This window comes from Planococcus citri, chromosome 2 (assembly GCF_950023065.1).
Source record: "Planococcus citri chromosome 2, ihPlaCitr1.1, whole genome shotgun sequence".
In the NCBI taxonomy this organism is placed as follows: Eukaryota; Metazoa; Arthropoda; class Insecta; order Hemiptera; family Pseudococcidae; genus Planococcus; species Planococcus citri.
The window spans coordinates 33,744,598-33,761,660 of record NC_088678.1 but is presented as its reverse complement, the minus strand read 5'-3'; the positions used below and the strand labels follow the sequence as shown (position 1 = coordinate 33,761,660).

Below are 17,063 nucleotides of genomic sequence, written 5' to 3'. Positions count from 1 at the left end.
TACAGAAGAAGTTTCTTCATCAAAATGATTATACCCATTCGATGTTTCACTTGTGGAAAAGTTATCGGGAATAAATGGGATTTCTATCTTGGTTTATTGCAAGCGGAATACGCTAAAGGGTAAGATGACAGTAAAAAAAATCAAGTTTTTTTTAATGAATGAAAACTGAAATGAAGTAATTACAGTCTCAGATTGATATTTATACATTTTGTTTCTGTCAATTTTCTGCAGAAGAAAAGAGCGAAAGTTGTTTAATTCCAAGAGATTCAGAATTTGAGCGCCAAATAGAGACTTTGGGGAACTTTTGATGGATTCCTATGAATCGTTGTGACGTTGGATGAAAAGGAAAATGTCTTTGGCTGAAATAGTTATGTAGGTATCACCTATACGAATTAATTAGAGCTACCTTATTCTGACTTTTTTTTAAAATTCTCCTCCCCGTCCCCCCAATTAATGAATTTTATGAGGAAATAATTCCTTTTTTTATTTCCCCAATTCCAAAAAATGGCACCTGGGCTTCCTAAATTAAAAAAAAAAAATTGTAATGTATCAATTGTGATTATAAGTTTTGAATTTTCACGGTGAACTACTGAGTAAAACAGTTTCAAGAAAAACATCCTGTGGTCTTCCGACGTTCCGAGAAACCATGGTGTTCCATTCCTGTAGAACCCCCCCCCCTCCCACACAACGAAAAAATTAAATACAAGTAGTCAAGGAGAATTTTGCAAAAAATCTCCGTTTCTGAGTCAGAATTATTCCAAAAGCCTTCATTTTCAAAACGAAACTTCGTGTTCATTTCTATATACAGAAGCTTCCTATCCAATTTTGAAAATTTTAGATTTCTGCGTCAGAATCAGAAATTCTCTATTCAACCTGCTCGTTTGCAAAAAATATTTGTCGACTTATACAGACGCAATGCATACTTAATTCAAAACACGTGTTGAAAAATGTTTCAATATTTTATGCATTTTTTCCTCAAGTGCAGCAGATGATTGAAAAATGATTTTCGAGAAGTTCTGAAACATCTGCTAGAGAATTCTCACATTTGCAAACGCTAGATCAATCTACTGTATCATCAATCAACTTCTTTGGCGGTGAGTACTCGGAGAAAAAAGCGATGAAGAATGCATTCGCATGGTATTAATCATAAATTAATTTTATTTAGGTAAGAAGGTGATAAACATGTTCGAAGAAATGATGCTATGGCTCCTGGTTTTATTTCGAATTTTAAAAATCAACAGGAAGTTGAATTAGAATATCGACGACGAAAATCTGTAATTTTCCTTCGAAGAAGTGTTTGGATAAATTTCATAAGAAAAATGCTGATAATTTTTGACGAGATTTGATTGCGAGTGGTTTTTTGTTTCAGGTACTTTTCACATAAAAGGTCCGAGTCAAAATGAAGAAAAGAAAAGCCCGTAGAAAGGAAAATATTACGTGATAAAATTACGTAACTAATATTTTGTTGGAATCGATTTTTTTTTTTTTTTTTAATTCTCAGTCCATTTTACCGATGGATTTTGAGCTTGAAATATTTTGCGACGAAAGCAGAAAGATACAGTTTTTCTGTCTGTTGTTCTCAGTGAAATGAAACTTGTTCATTTGTAAATTTAATTCTGCGAAATCGCAACACTCTATAACTAATCGTTGATAGAAGTTGATGAATATTTCTCTCATTTTTCAAAACTGCAGTTTCCTAATTGAGAATCTAAATTGTAGTCAATTTTTTAACGTTTTTTTTCTTCAGTAAATGATCATCATCATTAGTGTAATATGCGATAAATGCTTTTAAATTATCGCTAATTTTTTTGGCTAAATTGTCTTGTTTAATTTTTAATGCAAATTATCGATGATTTGCTTGGTCGTAGTTAGATCAAGTTTTACAGAATTCGTAATGTGAATAATCGCTGTTTACCAATTATACAGATTACTTTTACGATAGGTATTGAGCAATTCGTGGAATATTTTGTACTTGTTGTCTGATAGTTCGATGTACTGCATGGAACAAAATTCAAGTAAACATGCATTCGAAAGATTCTATGTAAAAGTTGAAAGGTGTTGTTTGAAAAATATTAGCCGAGATAAAAATTACAATGAATTATTTATTAAATCTGTAGAATAATTTACATAAATCTATTATTAATTCTAATTTATTATTTTCTTAAAACTTATTGTGAGAAGTACGCTTGATTAATAATAACGTTATGTGTAGACGGTTATCACTCTAGATGAATTTTCAGTTAATTAAAAATTATCACAAATGAAACGGAAATTACCTATACGCGAATATAATAGTATCGTGTGTATTAAACTCCGCTACGCATGAATTACTAGTTATCAATGCTCACTGTTTAAATAAGTAATCGATAATTTTTTCATATTTAAACTCAGCTCAGATTGTAATTTCTTCATAATCGTATAAATTTTTTGTCTATCGGTGTGAACGAATACTCGTCAATATGTTCAAGTTTATTTTATTTTTGATTATTACACCTTTTGTCGCGTGTCATCATCATCACGATCACCACGACCACGGCCATTCTAATCATTCTAATGCGGAAAGATCTCATAACCAGCATCGTGGTCATCACGGTTCACCTGTTGAGTTAACTTTCTTCAATGTTACGAAAATACAAGCACCGTACCACTGTCATCAAAACGGATGGAAAGTGAATGAAATTCCATTGTCGAATCTCATTACTCACGGTAATATGATTTTTGTATATGTAGAAAAATTATTATTTCTTAGAAGTCGTTTGTAGGTATTGTTTTAAATTACAAGCGAGGTGTTAATTTGTCGAAATTTATTCCGTTGGAGGATATAAAGAAAGGTTTCCGTAGTTTTTATTCATTTTTGTTTTAAAGCGATTCTGCATTATTCTGCATCTGGTATTGTCGTTGTGTATTATTCATTATTTCGATGTTTGTAAATTTATTCTCGACGTCCAAATTTAATTTAATTTTTCTCAAAGAACAATAGGTGTAGTAGGTATGGTTACACCTAAAAGTTAATGTGCGAAATGCGAATGTTACATAATCGATTAATAGATAAGAAACGAGCATCTATATTGAAATTCGTATCATTTATTTCAGGTACTTTAATCGACGTTAGCGAAAAAACCAAATCAAACCCAGATTTCCAGCTGCTTCCGGAACATTTAGAAGAATGGGAAAAAACAAACGGAAAATTCCGCAACAACACCGTGCTGATAATTAATTTCGGCTGGGCTTCGAAATTCGGCAATCCGGAATACTACGGCTCGAGTAAACCTAGCTTCCCAGGAATATCGGAAAAAGCTGCAGAATACATCGTTAACTCCAATGCGGTCGTTGGAGTTGGAGTAGACACACCCAAAGTGGACAGCGGAAATGCTGCAGATGAACCAGCTCTACATTCATTCCACGGATCGAATATCTTCACCGTTGATAAATTAGCCCTGAATAAAGAACAATTGCATAAGCACTTTTACATCGTTATAGTTCCTCTCGAATATAATCAAAACGCAGAAGCCCTCGTTCGTGTGATCGCCGTATAAATATAACGTAATTTTTTTCACACTTTTTTAGCCCTTCGCTTATTACCAACTTATTACTCGACTTTCGCGAGTTTCCAAGGTTGTATTTTTAAAATTAAATGCAACCGAGTCGTTATTCGTTGGTATATTTTGTTGCTTTGAAAATAGTATATGATATGTAATGAAAATTTTGTGCAAATGGAGAATTATTTTTAGAAATGTACTCATTTTTTTTGTCGAACGCTCGCTTCTAAAGTAAAATATATTTTCATTATCGACGTTCTCGTTTCTGTTATTTAAATTCAAGGCTGTGCAATACGCAAAACGTTTTTGGCAATTTTTAATTCATTTTTACTCGTCGATGCGAAATTAAATTATGAAAGTATATCATCATTCGAGTATACCTAATAAATGGAAGTTTAATCGAGACAAATATTCTCATCTTCGAATACCACAAAGAAAATTATTCTCAAACGCTTCAATAATTTCAACCAGAACGATTCTTAGACTGAGATGGGGGAAGTCATTACGAAGCCTACGCAGGAGTAGGTTTATTTAATGGAAATATCAAAGGTTAAACTATGTATTTGTTTATTGTTTCGTAACTAATTAATCTTAGCTTCGATTATGTAACAATACTATTGGATCAAGTTACAGAAAAAGAAGGGAAATGTATTAGTATTTCTAAAATTTCAATCATTACGATTCTTTTCAGTAATTCAGTCCTTGATCTGATTATTTATAATTTTACTAAATGTAACACCTTCTAAATGATTTACCTACTCGTATTGTGAGGTATATTTTCACTTCGTCATTATGTGAAAAATTAGAGCAGTTTTAGAAAACTGGGAAATTATCCAACGTAATCGCGTGATAAATATTCAAATTAATTTTCCTTTCTTGAAAATAATTTCACGAATGGGAATCAGCTTTCAAAAATTCACCTTGGATATTTAACGACCATCTACCTAATTTAAATCTTCAAATTATGAATCTAAAATTATTAACCATTTCAATTAAAAGATTAAGATTTATTTTTCAGGTTATAGGTAAAAATTATATAGACCATTACCATAACATGTAGGTAACTCAAATAAATTCTTTAATTTCATAGTTGAAATCTCAGCAGAGAGCTCATTTAAATATTTAGGTAACTAGGTATTAGAAAATTCTACATCTACAGATCGACTCTCAAGTCTCTACCAAGAAAACCTTGAGTTTAAAAAGTTTTTTTTTTTCTTTTCTGAATTAATAAATTTTTTAAAGACGTCGAATAAGTAGGTATTACTTAATCTTGGGATCTATTTCACGAATACATACTTCTTTTTTTTCAGTAGTTTTTTTAGAGTCTGTAAAAGTTGAAATTTTTTTTTGTTTTTTAATCAACATTCGCCCTTTGTTCATTCATTTAGAAAGTATTTTAATTAAAAGTTGAAGTTTTTTATTGCGTTCATGAAGGATTGAATTGTTATAACGATTCAGATGTAGTTCGAATTGAATAATTGCACATGAATTTCTACATTAACGATTCGACTTGGCTGTCATAAAATGTATAACTACATCAGCTGATGGCTGATAAACGTTCATATCAGCGAAAATTCTGCTCAAAATAATAATTTTACGAGCGCACTATTCACGGAAGTACGGAAAGAAAGAAGCAGGGTCAGCCATAAAGAGAAGTTCGGGCTTTAAAACTCACAACAAATGATAATACAATGCAGGCTTATTTTATTAATTACTCTACCTTTCATCGCGAAGAAGAACGCGTGCGAGAGCCGCCGCCAGTCCGCAAGTCGCGAACCCGCCAACCGCACGTTCGTATTGTGCAGAAATGGTATCACTGCATCGTTCGTGCGTACTCGGTAACGTTCGGCTCGGCAATCTTGAAATCGGCGTTCAATCAATAGCGTGAGATTTGCAAGCGAGTTTATGTTTACCACTTTCATTTAAAAACAAATTCTAGTCAGCCGATCAAGTTATAACGTGTTTATACTCCAATTATGACGAATATTTGTGGTAATATTTCGTAAAAATTATTTTAATAATTAGTTACCAGTGATGTTATTCTTTCTGTTGATCGTTTAATCGCGAATACGTATCGTCCTTATTAAAATTCTGAACTGTTTCCGCGTGGTGTTTTCGTCTGAAAGAAGATGCATCATCGGTACAGTTAGCATTGGAGAAAAATGAGAAGAAATGTGAAAATAATATTGTTCCTAGCATCCTGCTGGATTTTCATTCTCGTTTACTATGTACAGAATACCGCTAAAGAGCTAAAGGTGAGTTGATCCAACATTTCAATTATTCCGCAGCAGATAGAAACAGCGATCCTAAACATGGTTCGACTCGAAATTCGAGTGCATCGGAATTGTGGCGCACGTGGTATTATAGCTGTAGATTGATACTTAGTTGCCGAATAACATCACTCTTTCATCGGAAATGATAATATTCCTGTTCGCGGTAACGTTTTCCTGATAGTTAAATTAATCATTCGTTTTGTGATAAATCTTATTATGGAAATTAAACGATTTGCACGTGGTCGATGTCGACCGACGCCGCTCAATGTTATCGCTTTCCTATAGGTATGGTTGATATGACACATTGAAACTTCGAAAGCATTCGTATGTTGATATACATATTTGCGATCAGAAACCCTCATCATGTTGACGATTTTGATGTTGAAATACTCGCTATTATATTGTATTTTATCGTACGTACATTGAAAATGTAGGTATACGACTATACGTCCTACAATTACGAAATAGTTTCGCGAGTATTTCCAATTCAAATGAAATTTTACTTTGAAAGTATTCATCGTCCGGGGCTGAATTGAAATGAATTCAAATTCGCGACATTTCATTGCCGAGTATAATATTCTAATTCTAATGGTTTTGTTTCCTGTGAACCTTTTCGTTTTGTGGTCTTTCGTCTGCGTTTATGGTTATTTACCGGCTTATTAAATTGCTCTTTTTGTACTGTGTGAGTTTGTTTTGTTTGAACTTTTGTGACTGCTGACTGTGAACGAATAAACGAATTTATTCGTGAAATTTTACAGTTCTGCAACGTGACCTAAAACATTGTGGTTGGGGGGGGGGGGTGTTACATTTTCAACTGAGTCGTAGTGCAGTGACGACAAGTGTGTCCAATCTAAATTTTGATCACTCTTAGTTCGGAGCTTCGACTGAATTCTGATGATGATTTTGAAATTTGAATGTGTTATCAAATTCTTGATCACTGTTGCCAACCTCCAAAACTCGAAAAATTTGATACCTACGTTCTCGTCTGTACTGAACCACCTATTTCTTGATTTTTAGGAATTAGATTAGCAATAATTGAACAAAAAAATTGGTACCACTGCAATACTAGAGCGAAAAAAGCTGCGATTTTTTCAAAAAAATGCTTTCTCTCTGAGGGCTCTTATCTCTCTTTCAAAGACATCTCCTGGGTTAAAACATTTTCTGGATGACTTCCAGCACAAAATGAAAGTCTTCACCAAATTCGGTCAAGATCTCCCTACATTTTTTGATTTTTGCGATCCATTCTATAATGTACATATGTATACCTTATGTTTTAAATAGTGATCCTCAACTTCCAATAGCATTTTGTATCTATTCCTTCTATTTCAAAATTGGCCACTCCGTGTTATGTTTGGGTCATTCCACGTCAATCGGACCAAGAAGTGGTAGGGGGTTCGGCGGTTTTTTTGAAATTTTTCCTGTGGAAAGACCTGTTGAAGGGATGATCAATGGCGCAAATCGCAGCCCTCTAGCCCATTTTGAAAGGCAGCCAGGGAGTGTCAAAGTTTTCAGTGAACCTAAATATCATCCTTTTCAGCAGTGGATTACTCAATAACCGCGATACCTATCAAAATGGAACATTTTCCCATAGTTAGGGGTTTTGAAAGGCTTTTTGGTGAAATCATAAAAATCAGTGTTGCCACTTTTTTTCGTAAAAAAAATTAGCTCAAAAAGTTTCGAAACGTAGTTTTCATATCGTTCCGACTCTCAAAAATTCTGAAAAAAATATATTATGGACAACTTTTCATGCTGAACAATATATTAAAAAATTAGGATGGTAACATGTTGCAAAATTGATTTTAAAAATTTCAAAGTTTTCGAAAAAATGCGATTTTTTGATTTAAAACATGAAAAAAAGTTTTGATAGGTAAAGTTGACCCATTTGACCCCTATTTTTACGTATCTGTAGGAAAATTTGAAAAAACCGTTCACTCAATGAAATGAACTCCTCACAAAAAAATCAAAATTCGAAAAGATTCAAAAAATGAACGAATTTTTATTTTTTTGTTGTGAGTGTAATTTTTATTAACTTTTTCATGAAATACGTCAGAAAGAGGTCAAAATAAGACAACTGAATAAAGGGTATTCCCGGTTAAGATAGGTGAAATGGCCCTAATCCCAGATTTGGAAAATCATGATGGATTATTGTTGGGTACCTCCAATAAAAATTTTCGAGCGGAATTTCCGCCCCCCAACCCACCCCCCTTGGTCAGTATAGCCAAAAAACGCGTTTTTTGCGCGAAAAATTCGGTATCCATGAGTGGTGGGGATAAAATTCTGGTACCACGCGGAATGTGTAGGGAAAGCCTGGGCCTTTCAACAAGATTTTTTTCAAAAATTTTTATCGTAGTGGTGGGGGTAAAATTGACAAAAGAAAACTTTGAAGCGCCACAGCTCCGAACTGAAGGGTGCTACACAAAAACTGTTTTCGCCAAAATGTGTCTTTTTACAAATACTTTTTTCCTACTAATCCATGAAATTGAAATTTTGTCTGCAAAAGGCTCATATTTGCAAAAAAACCAGAAAAATACGCGTTTTTCGCGTTTTTTTGCAAAATTATGCGAAATATGCGAAAAATGTATAGAACAAAAAATGTTGAGCGTCGAATTTCACCCTAGAAAACGTGTTCATAAGGTTGTCAAAACGCTCATCTACTGAGCTAAGCGCGCGCACACATATCAGATCTTTGCAGCATGTCACGTTGGTCATGTCGCTACATAGTATGGGGCGAAAAATCGCTACTGCTAACTTTTCAAAAATTCCTACTTTTGTCAAAATTATCAAAAAAGTCACTTTTTGGTGAAATAAAAAAATCCTAACTTTTATCAACATTATCAAAAAAGCACTGTTTTTGGTCATAATTGTTGAAAAATACGTTTTCTTCTGAATGACGTTATCAAAAAATCCTAATATTTTTTGTAAAAAATGAACAAAAAGACCTGTTGTTGTGCAAAATTTCAAAATTCCAATTTTTTGTCATAATTATCAAAAAATCGTGACTTTTTGTAAAAATTGTCAAGAAAGTACATGTTTTATGCCAAAATGTTCAAAAAATCTTATCACCAGAATAATTGTAAAAAAAGTCTCATTTTCGCCAAAATTGTAAAAACAATTACATAAAAAATCCCAACTTTTGTCAAAATTTCCAAAAAAAGTTCCGTTTTTTGCCAAAATTGTTAAAAAAAAAAAATATACCTTTTTTGACGTTATTAAGAAAGTTCTAATATTTTTGCAGAAATGACCAAAAAACTTTGTTAGTAGCCAAAATTTCAATCAAAAAAATCTCGTTTGCGTCAGAATCGTAAATAAGTTCCTTTTTTGTCAAAATTATTAAAAAAAAAACTCCCAACTTTTGTAAAAATTGCCAAAAGAAAACTCCTGCTTTTTGCCGAAATGTTCAAAAAATCTTGTTGCCTAAATTGGCAAGAATTCTTGATTTTCCCAAAATTATCCTAAAAAAATCCTGTTTTTTGCCAAATCATTGTCAAAATTTAATTTTTTTCTAGTTAGTTCAAAATAAATAGGTAAATTACATGCCTAGGTGTTGTAAAAAAAAACCTTTTTCCATTTTTAAAATCAATATTTTGTAATTTTATATTTCTTTTCTTGTTTTACTTTTCTATTCATTTTTTCTAGTTCTCTTTAAAATAGAAAAATTCTGACCCAAAAAAAATATTCAATTTATACTTGTAAATAAAATGATAGGTACCTATGTTTATCACATCAATTCATGGGTAAGATACACAACGTATATTTTTTTTCAGGATAGGTATGTAGTATGGGTAAAGGATCTTCAAAAATGCTAAAAAATTGATTTTTCAAACGATTTGTCCCTCATGATGGGTCAATTTGTTTTCCTCTCATTATCAAGCCTGGATTAAGTTTGTCAATTTTTTTATGGTTTGTAATAGTTACCCCTTGATTTTAGGACATCAATTTGATTTTGAACCAATCCATTTTAGATGACCTTTTAGTACAATTTTTGGATTTTTTTCAAAGTTTTGGAATTTTGGTAAGATCGAAATTTGTACTCGTATTTTCTGCAAATACTGATTTTGAGTTAGATTTCTGAACAATTTTTGGGTAATTTGCCCATTCTTGGTAACTTTTTGTAAGTTTGACTTGCGATATTTTCATTTTTACGGATTTTTTTGACCAAGCATTGTAGAAACAAGTTTGAAATGAGAAGACTGTGCAAATTATAACTGAATCGCTCTTTCCTCAATTTGAATATTTTTGGTTTTTTTTTTTTTTTTATTCACCGAGCTCATGATTACAATCTAAGCTAACTTCAGTAGATGAGCGTTTTGACAACCTTATGAACACGTTTTCTAGGGTGAAATTCGACGCTCAACATTTTTTGTTCTATACATTTTTCGCATATTTCGCATAATTTTGCAAAAAAACGCGAAAAACGCGTATTTTTCTGGGTTTTTTGCAAATATGAGCCTTTTGCAGACAAAATTTCAATTTCATGGATTAGTAGGAAGAAAGTATTTGTAAAAAGACACATTTTGGCGAAAACAGTTTTTGTGTAGCACCCTTCAGTTCGGAGCTGTGGCGCTTCAAAGTTTTCTTTTGTCAATTTTACCCCCACCACTACGATAAAAATTTTTGAAAAAAATCGTGTTGAAAGGCCCAGGCTTTCCCTACACATTCCGCGTGGTACCAGAATTTTATCCCCACCACTCATGGATACCGAATTTTTCGCGCAAAAAACGCGTTTTTTGGCTATACTGACCAAGGGGGGTGGGTTGGGGGGCGGAAATTCCGCTCGAAAATTTTTATTGGAGGTACCCAACAATAATCCATTATGATTTTCCAAATCTGGGATTAGGGCCATTTCACCTATCTTAACCGGGAATACCCTTTAAACTTTTTTTGATGTTTGAAATTGAAAATTAAATTTTTTCGAATTTTGATTTTTTGTAAGGATTTTATTTTATTGAGTGAAGGGGGGTTATCAACTTTTTCAACAGATACGTAAAAATAGTGGTCAAATAGGTCAACTTCACCTATCAAAACTTTTTTTCATGTTTTTAAATCAAAAAATCGCATTTTTTCGCAAACTTTGAATTTTTTAAAACCAACTTTGCAACATGTTACCATCTCAATTTTTTAGTATGTTGTTCAGCATGAAAAGTTGCAGTCCATAATATATTTTTTTCAGAATTTTTGAGAGTCGGAACGATATGAAAACTACGTTTTGAAACTTTTTGAGCTAATTTTTTCTACGAAAAAAAGTGGCAACGCTGATTTTTATGATACCACCAAAAAGCCTCTCAAAACCTCTAACTATGGGAAAATGTCCCATTTTGGTAGGTATCGCGGTTATCGAGTAATCCACTGCTGAAATGGATGATATTTTAGGTTCACTGAAAACTTTGACACCCCCTGGCTGCCTTTAGAAATGGGCTAGAGGGCTGCGATTTGCGCCATTGGTCATCCCTTCGGAAGGTCTTTCCACAGGAAAAATTTCAAAAAAAATCGCCGAACCCCCCTACCACTTCTTAGTACAATTGACGTGGAATGACCCGCTTGTAAGAATTTCTCAAAAAGTAGAATTTAACCAATAGGACCTGTGTTTGATGTTAAAGAATGATGATAGGAACTAATTTAAAGAAAACCATCCCAACGGAACCGTAAACAATTTTTTTTAATATTTTGATTACGTTATAAAAAATTTAGGTACCTCATCAAAATTTTATTTTTTGTGATCTCTGAGTCAATTTGATAGATACCTACCTACACGCGATAGATACGTATTTTTAAACATGCGAGCATATGAGTAGCTACTTTTTATACTTACTGTTTTCTGTAAAATAATGATTCATGATGATAATTTTCATCATAAAAATGCATTATTAACTGTAATGTATTCCTGTTGAAATTCATGAGCGAGTCTTCGTGAATCGTAAGATGAAGAATTTAACATTTTTTCCGGGTAACCGTGTCAGAATTGCCAAATTTGCTCGTGATAATCTATACACCTGCTTTGCGTCTGTCTTGCGTTTTTTTATCGCATGCATTACCAAAATTTGCCAAGCGCAATGTTCTGGTTTTTCATGGATCATTCCGTGTCTAATCGTTGAGCTTTCTGTTTTGGGAGTTGGCAATTTAAAAAAATATGCGAATAGAAACGTAGTTCTCAAAGTGCATTTTGCAGGGGAGATAGGGGTGCTCAAAGTTTTGATAAAAATGGAGAAATGGTGAAGTTCGAGCGAGGTCAACTTAGAAAAATACACTTGGTAGAAATTTAAAACTTTTGCGAGTTTGTGGGTCGATGGAAGCGCTTTTTGGAGATTTGGTAAAAATCAATGTTGCCACCTTTAAATTTAAAAAAATGAAAAATGAATTTCGCTGTAAATTTTCTGAAAATGATTTTTTGAAGTATCATAAAAAGGGCTCATTGTCAGAATGATGTCAAAATCGTTTGAATTGGTAAGAAAGTTCATCTTTTAATATATATAACTTTGAGAAGAGTTTTCTGAAGTTTTTTACAAACCTTGATGGTTTCAATGTTGAATGTATTGAATTGAAATCAAGTTTTTCGGCAAAAAATTGTGGATATTAGGCTACATATTTACTTCTTGCCAGTCATATTCGAATAAAAATTATCAATCTAACGATTTGTTTTAAAATTTCATTCTTTATATTTAGTGATGTAAAATGTATTCTGAAATCCGAAACATGATTTTGATTATCTTTAATATCTCGTGATCTTGTGCAAAATGACAAATATTGGTCCATTTTGGTCTCTACTATTCTTGAATATGAGAGGATAATGATGAAGCTTTTCAGGATAAATCCTTTTTTTTTAGGAAGACAGAGATTTCCCTAAATCTACGTGCCGAAATGGACATTTCCTTGGAGGACTGAAAATTTTTCAGACTTTTAGGTACTATCTCTTCCCCCTCTCCACTCCTTATTGCGTTCTTCTCAGACAATACTTTGACAGATCCCCTTGTTCGTCGAACTGGCATTCAATGTTGAAAATGGGCTTCATGAACTTTCATAATTTTTTCAAAAATTTTCAACCTAGTCAGATTGTTGGTTTAACAATCTTACTTATTCTACTAAGTATTCTGTTTTTTTTGCACTTTGAAGCCATTTTTTCCATTTTTTTTGTATGCCTTAGCAAAAAAAAATTGACAGATGTAATCTGAAAAAATTATTGACTTGAAAAAGAATTGCTTCTCCTTCTTACGAAAATTGAAAATATGTATTAGAAAGAAATGTCTTGCTAGAAGTTCTGTTTTTTCTCATTGACTTCTAAATTGGAAAAAATTGAAAAATTTCTGAGTTGTTCGTCAAAAAAATGCATCTGACATTTCCAAATTAGCCATCGTAAAAAGCCTTTCAATTATTTATGAGGTATGAGTGTGATTTTTCATCTATTTCTGCATTAAATTGATAACCAACCAAAGAAAAGTCACGTGTTTTTGATAAATATTTTATCCATTAGCAAAAATTCAAAGTCACTTTCCATTATTTCAAGTAAAAAATGGGTTTTATTTTTTTTTTCTAGAATTATTTGAAAACTCAATTTTGAAGTTTTCAAATATCATTGTTACAATATTTATAAGTTTTCTACATTGCAATTATCTTCTGGATGTTCTTCGAATGAAGAAGTGATTTCTCCCAACCCGATTGAATCAGATAATCAGGATCATGTAATTCAAAAAAAGCTCTCGTTTTTTTGAACTTTCAACTGCGTATCAGAGTTACCAACATTGCTTACGTTTAATAACTTTTTTATTTAAATTTTTCACCTTAATAGTAACACCCTCTCAACTTGTATGTAGTAATTATCTCCGTTATAGTTTCTGTACTTCCTGAAACCTCCGCCATCGCCACCGAATTTCTTTTAAACCTTGACACCTTCGCATCGGCGCCTCCATTCAGTTACTTTCATTGTTTCCTCATAATCCACGTAGCAACGCAAAAAACTGTAGAAAAAATCCGCAACCACTTCCAAATTAGACATTAGGTATAAAGAAAAAGCGAAGCGAAGAAAGAAAACACGACGTAATCATGCAGTACACGTAGAACTGAATATTTATGAGTAAAAAGCTTTAATAAAAATGGCTGGTATACTTCTTAATAATTAATTTATATTAATTAGCATAAGAATAATTTCACGCGGAAAACAAACGAGAGGTTTTTCTTGTTAACGTCGAGCGTCGTCGGACAATTTTTCGCGCCCGCAACAATCCTTCCGGTGATATTAAAGTGTACCTATACTATACGTCTGCAGATTACGAAATGAAGTCATATCTCGAGTTCGAGTTGCAAATTCATTCTTGAAATGGATACGCGGACGCCATTGACCTTGGGAAAAGTATAGTACCAAAATCTTTACGATATTGTTTGCGAGTGTTTAGACGTCTTAAAACGGTTGTTCTAGGCACGAGCATCTCATAAACTTGAAAGGTGTAATCAGTCAAGAAGAAACAAGTTACTGTATGTATATTACAAAGTATATTGTCGTAAAAAACTAAACATAAATCTCCAACCCGAAGTCCGATACATTAAACAGGACAGTAAAAAATATATCGAATTAAAGATATGTATACGTATAAAAAATAGCTGACTCTTTTGTTATAAAAATTCATTTTTTTTGACTTTTTTACACCGCATTGATTTTCTCGCACTCATTGTTATTTTTAATAGAAAATATTTTTCGCCGATCGTGAGCTTTTTTTTACCTACTTGTTTAACGTTTGTAAAACACGATTTTATCTTTTTTTTTCGACGGTTTCGCCAACTTGGCATTTGTACGAATGAACGTGTTTTGGCGACGAGGTAATTTGAAAAATGTTTCTTTTTCCTCGTATACAGGTTCAACTTTTGCCCCGAAATTGAGATATACCTGCTGATAGGGGGTTTTCATCTTTTGTCTCCTCGTGTTTTGTACTCGAGAGTGAGTTGTTAAGACGTACCTGAAAGAATTTTGTTTCTTTTTTGTCAAAATTGAAAGAGTTTTTCTTTCTTTCTTTTTATGTATAGGTACTCGTATTTTGAAGTGTATTAAATTTCGATGTTATTTTTGCACGGGTTTGAGAAACCCATTTCATTTCTTTGTAATGTTATTTCGTTTTGAAATAACTCATTTCTACCTTGTTGTGTTTTTGAAAACGTTTTATGATTGAATTTGTCGTGAGAAGTGGTGTTGGTTGAAATGAGTGAATTTTTTCTGGTCTCGAGTGAAATAATACTTTTCTCGTTTTGTTTTAATATCGACTCGAATCTAATTATTTTTATGAGTAGGTCGACTTTTGCAAAGTATACGTAGCTTTTTTTATTGTATTGCAACGTCGAGTTCATTTGACGCAGGATTTCACGATTGTGAAATAATCCACTCGTATCAACACTCGAGTGTTGATGTGAGTGGATTATTGTCTAGGAAGAGGGTAAATTGAAGCCTCTTTACCTATTTGATTTAAAAAAGGTAAGAATATTCTCGTGAGATTTTATTTGAGAAAAATAATATTTATTAGAATGATATTTTACCTCTTTTTTTTCAAGGAACATGTTCGATTAATTGTGGCCGAATAGGTCAAAAAAGTGCGATAATAATTTTCTGTTTCACAATTTGGTCTGAAAATTTGGTTTTGATTTGGCAACATGATCTCTGAAAATTATTTGACAAATGGAATAAAAGTAATTTTCAATACCTTTTTTCAATTTTGGAAGAAGAGGGAGGTGTATAAAAGAATTTCTACTGGAAAACCATGTCACCTACAACCTCAGAATTGAATTTTGAGCTGCCAAATCGTTGTTTTTTTCAAGTTTTGGTGACCAATTTGGAGCCTGCAAAGCTGCTTTTTTTGGGCCATTATCAGAAATTCGCCAAAAATCAAAAATTCCTCTTCAGCTGCTCAAAATTTGGTTCTGTGGTGTGAATGACTTGCTTTTTCAGTGAGCCAAATTTCAGCCCAATTAGAGTTGATTGCTTGTAAAGATTCTCTGGTGAAATGTCCAAAAGATATTATTTTTGAGTACCTTTCCCTCATATCAAATAATTCTGTCACTTAATCAAAATCAGAAATGGTGTAGCTTTCGCCCTCGCTTCACTCGGGCTAGATCATTTTTCTTTTCTTTTCTCGAACCGAAGTTGGAGGGTAGAAAAATTGACTCCTCAAATCAAAAATAATGCTAGTTTACCCCTCAAGAATTGTGAATTTTCGAAATGTTTTGGCCTCGCTTCGCTCGGGGCGTTTACTTGTGTTTTTAAAAATGATAAGTTAAATACCAACCTTATGTTAATTTCTGAAAACTTTTAAAATTTGAAAATTTTGAAACTATGAAAATCAACTTTTTGCATAAAAAATGATGTTTTACGTTTTGAATTATCAATTTTTTACAGCTTTCACCCGCGCATCGCTTGATCAGATTTGAATTCTTCTACATCAATTTTCAAACATTTCCTAGAATGGAGAAATCAACTCGAGAAATTCCAAAAACATAATCCAATCAATGAAAAAATCCAAAAAAATGTTTATTCGACATTTTGTTTCCAACTTCCGTTTTAAAAAAATGGTTCGGACTACATCTGGCCAATCAGATGGGAAAATCTTGGTCTGAAGGGGGGGGGGAGTGTAGAGTAAATAATTGAGAAAATTTAGCGAGAAAAGTTTGGAGGATTTCCGATTTGTCACGCCTCTGAAAATAAAATGTAATGTTTATGTATGGAAAGTTTTATGCTCACCTCTGTTTTTTACATTAAAAATTTGTTAAATCACTTTTTTGGTCACTTCTTGGTTACATAAAGTTACTTTTTACAGAAAAATTTGAGTACAATCCCTGATATTAAAAATTTTCATTAAATTAATGGTTTCCCAATAATAATTACTCAATTTTTATATCAGAACACCCTGGATAAGGAACTGATCAGGTCTATCTAAATATTATTAATTTTTTCGTTTCTTAAGTTTTTTTTTGGAAATTTTGTAAAAATAAATTAGGGGGGATAAGTTGATACATTTTCAATTTTGAAAATGTCCTTCCAAAAGGTCTTTCTAAGGTCCTTCTTTTTAGTTTTCAGATTTTGTTAGACACCCTGTTTTTGACACATTTTCTTGACAATGCAGACGTGATTGTTTTTTGAAAATAATGGAGTGTCCACATGTTGTGAAAGTGAGAAAACTTGCTCTAATTTGCTGATCAAATTGGAAAAATTCATTAGTTTAGAAAACAGTCGAGAATTCGTGTTTTTGAAATCTGGTAGACGTCCTTAAAAAATACATAA

General features: G+C 32.6%; 2 protein-coding genes across 2 annotated transcripts in view; both read left to right on the top strand.

The window, feature by feature from the left end:
- The first annotated feature begins 2,249 nt into the window (after positions 1–2,249).
- Positions 2,250–3,793, top strand: LOC135835493 (uncharacterized). The gene is made up of 2 exons (XM_065349759.1): positions 2,250–2,706; positions 3,094–3,793. Exons 1-2 carry the CDS (start codon positions 2,460–2,462, stop codon positions 3,534–3,536), a joined length of 690 nt encoding a protein of 229 aa, XP_065205831.1. The 5' UTR covers positions 2,250–2,459; the 3' UTR covers positions 3,537–3,793.
- Positions 3,794–5,307: 1,514 nt separating this feature from the next.
- Positions 5,308–17,063, top strand: part of Pgant2 (polypeptide N-acetylgalactosaminyltransferase 2) — a 72,898-nt gene continuing 61,142 nt past the window's right edge. Inside the window, exon 1 of the mRNA XM_065349758.1 lies at positions 5,308–5,794. Within this exon, the coding sequence (XP_065205830.1) occupies positions 5,702–5,794 (93 nt within the window). The 5' untranslated portion in view covers positions 5,308–5,701. The remainder of the gene's footprint in view (positions 5,795–17,063) is intronic.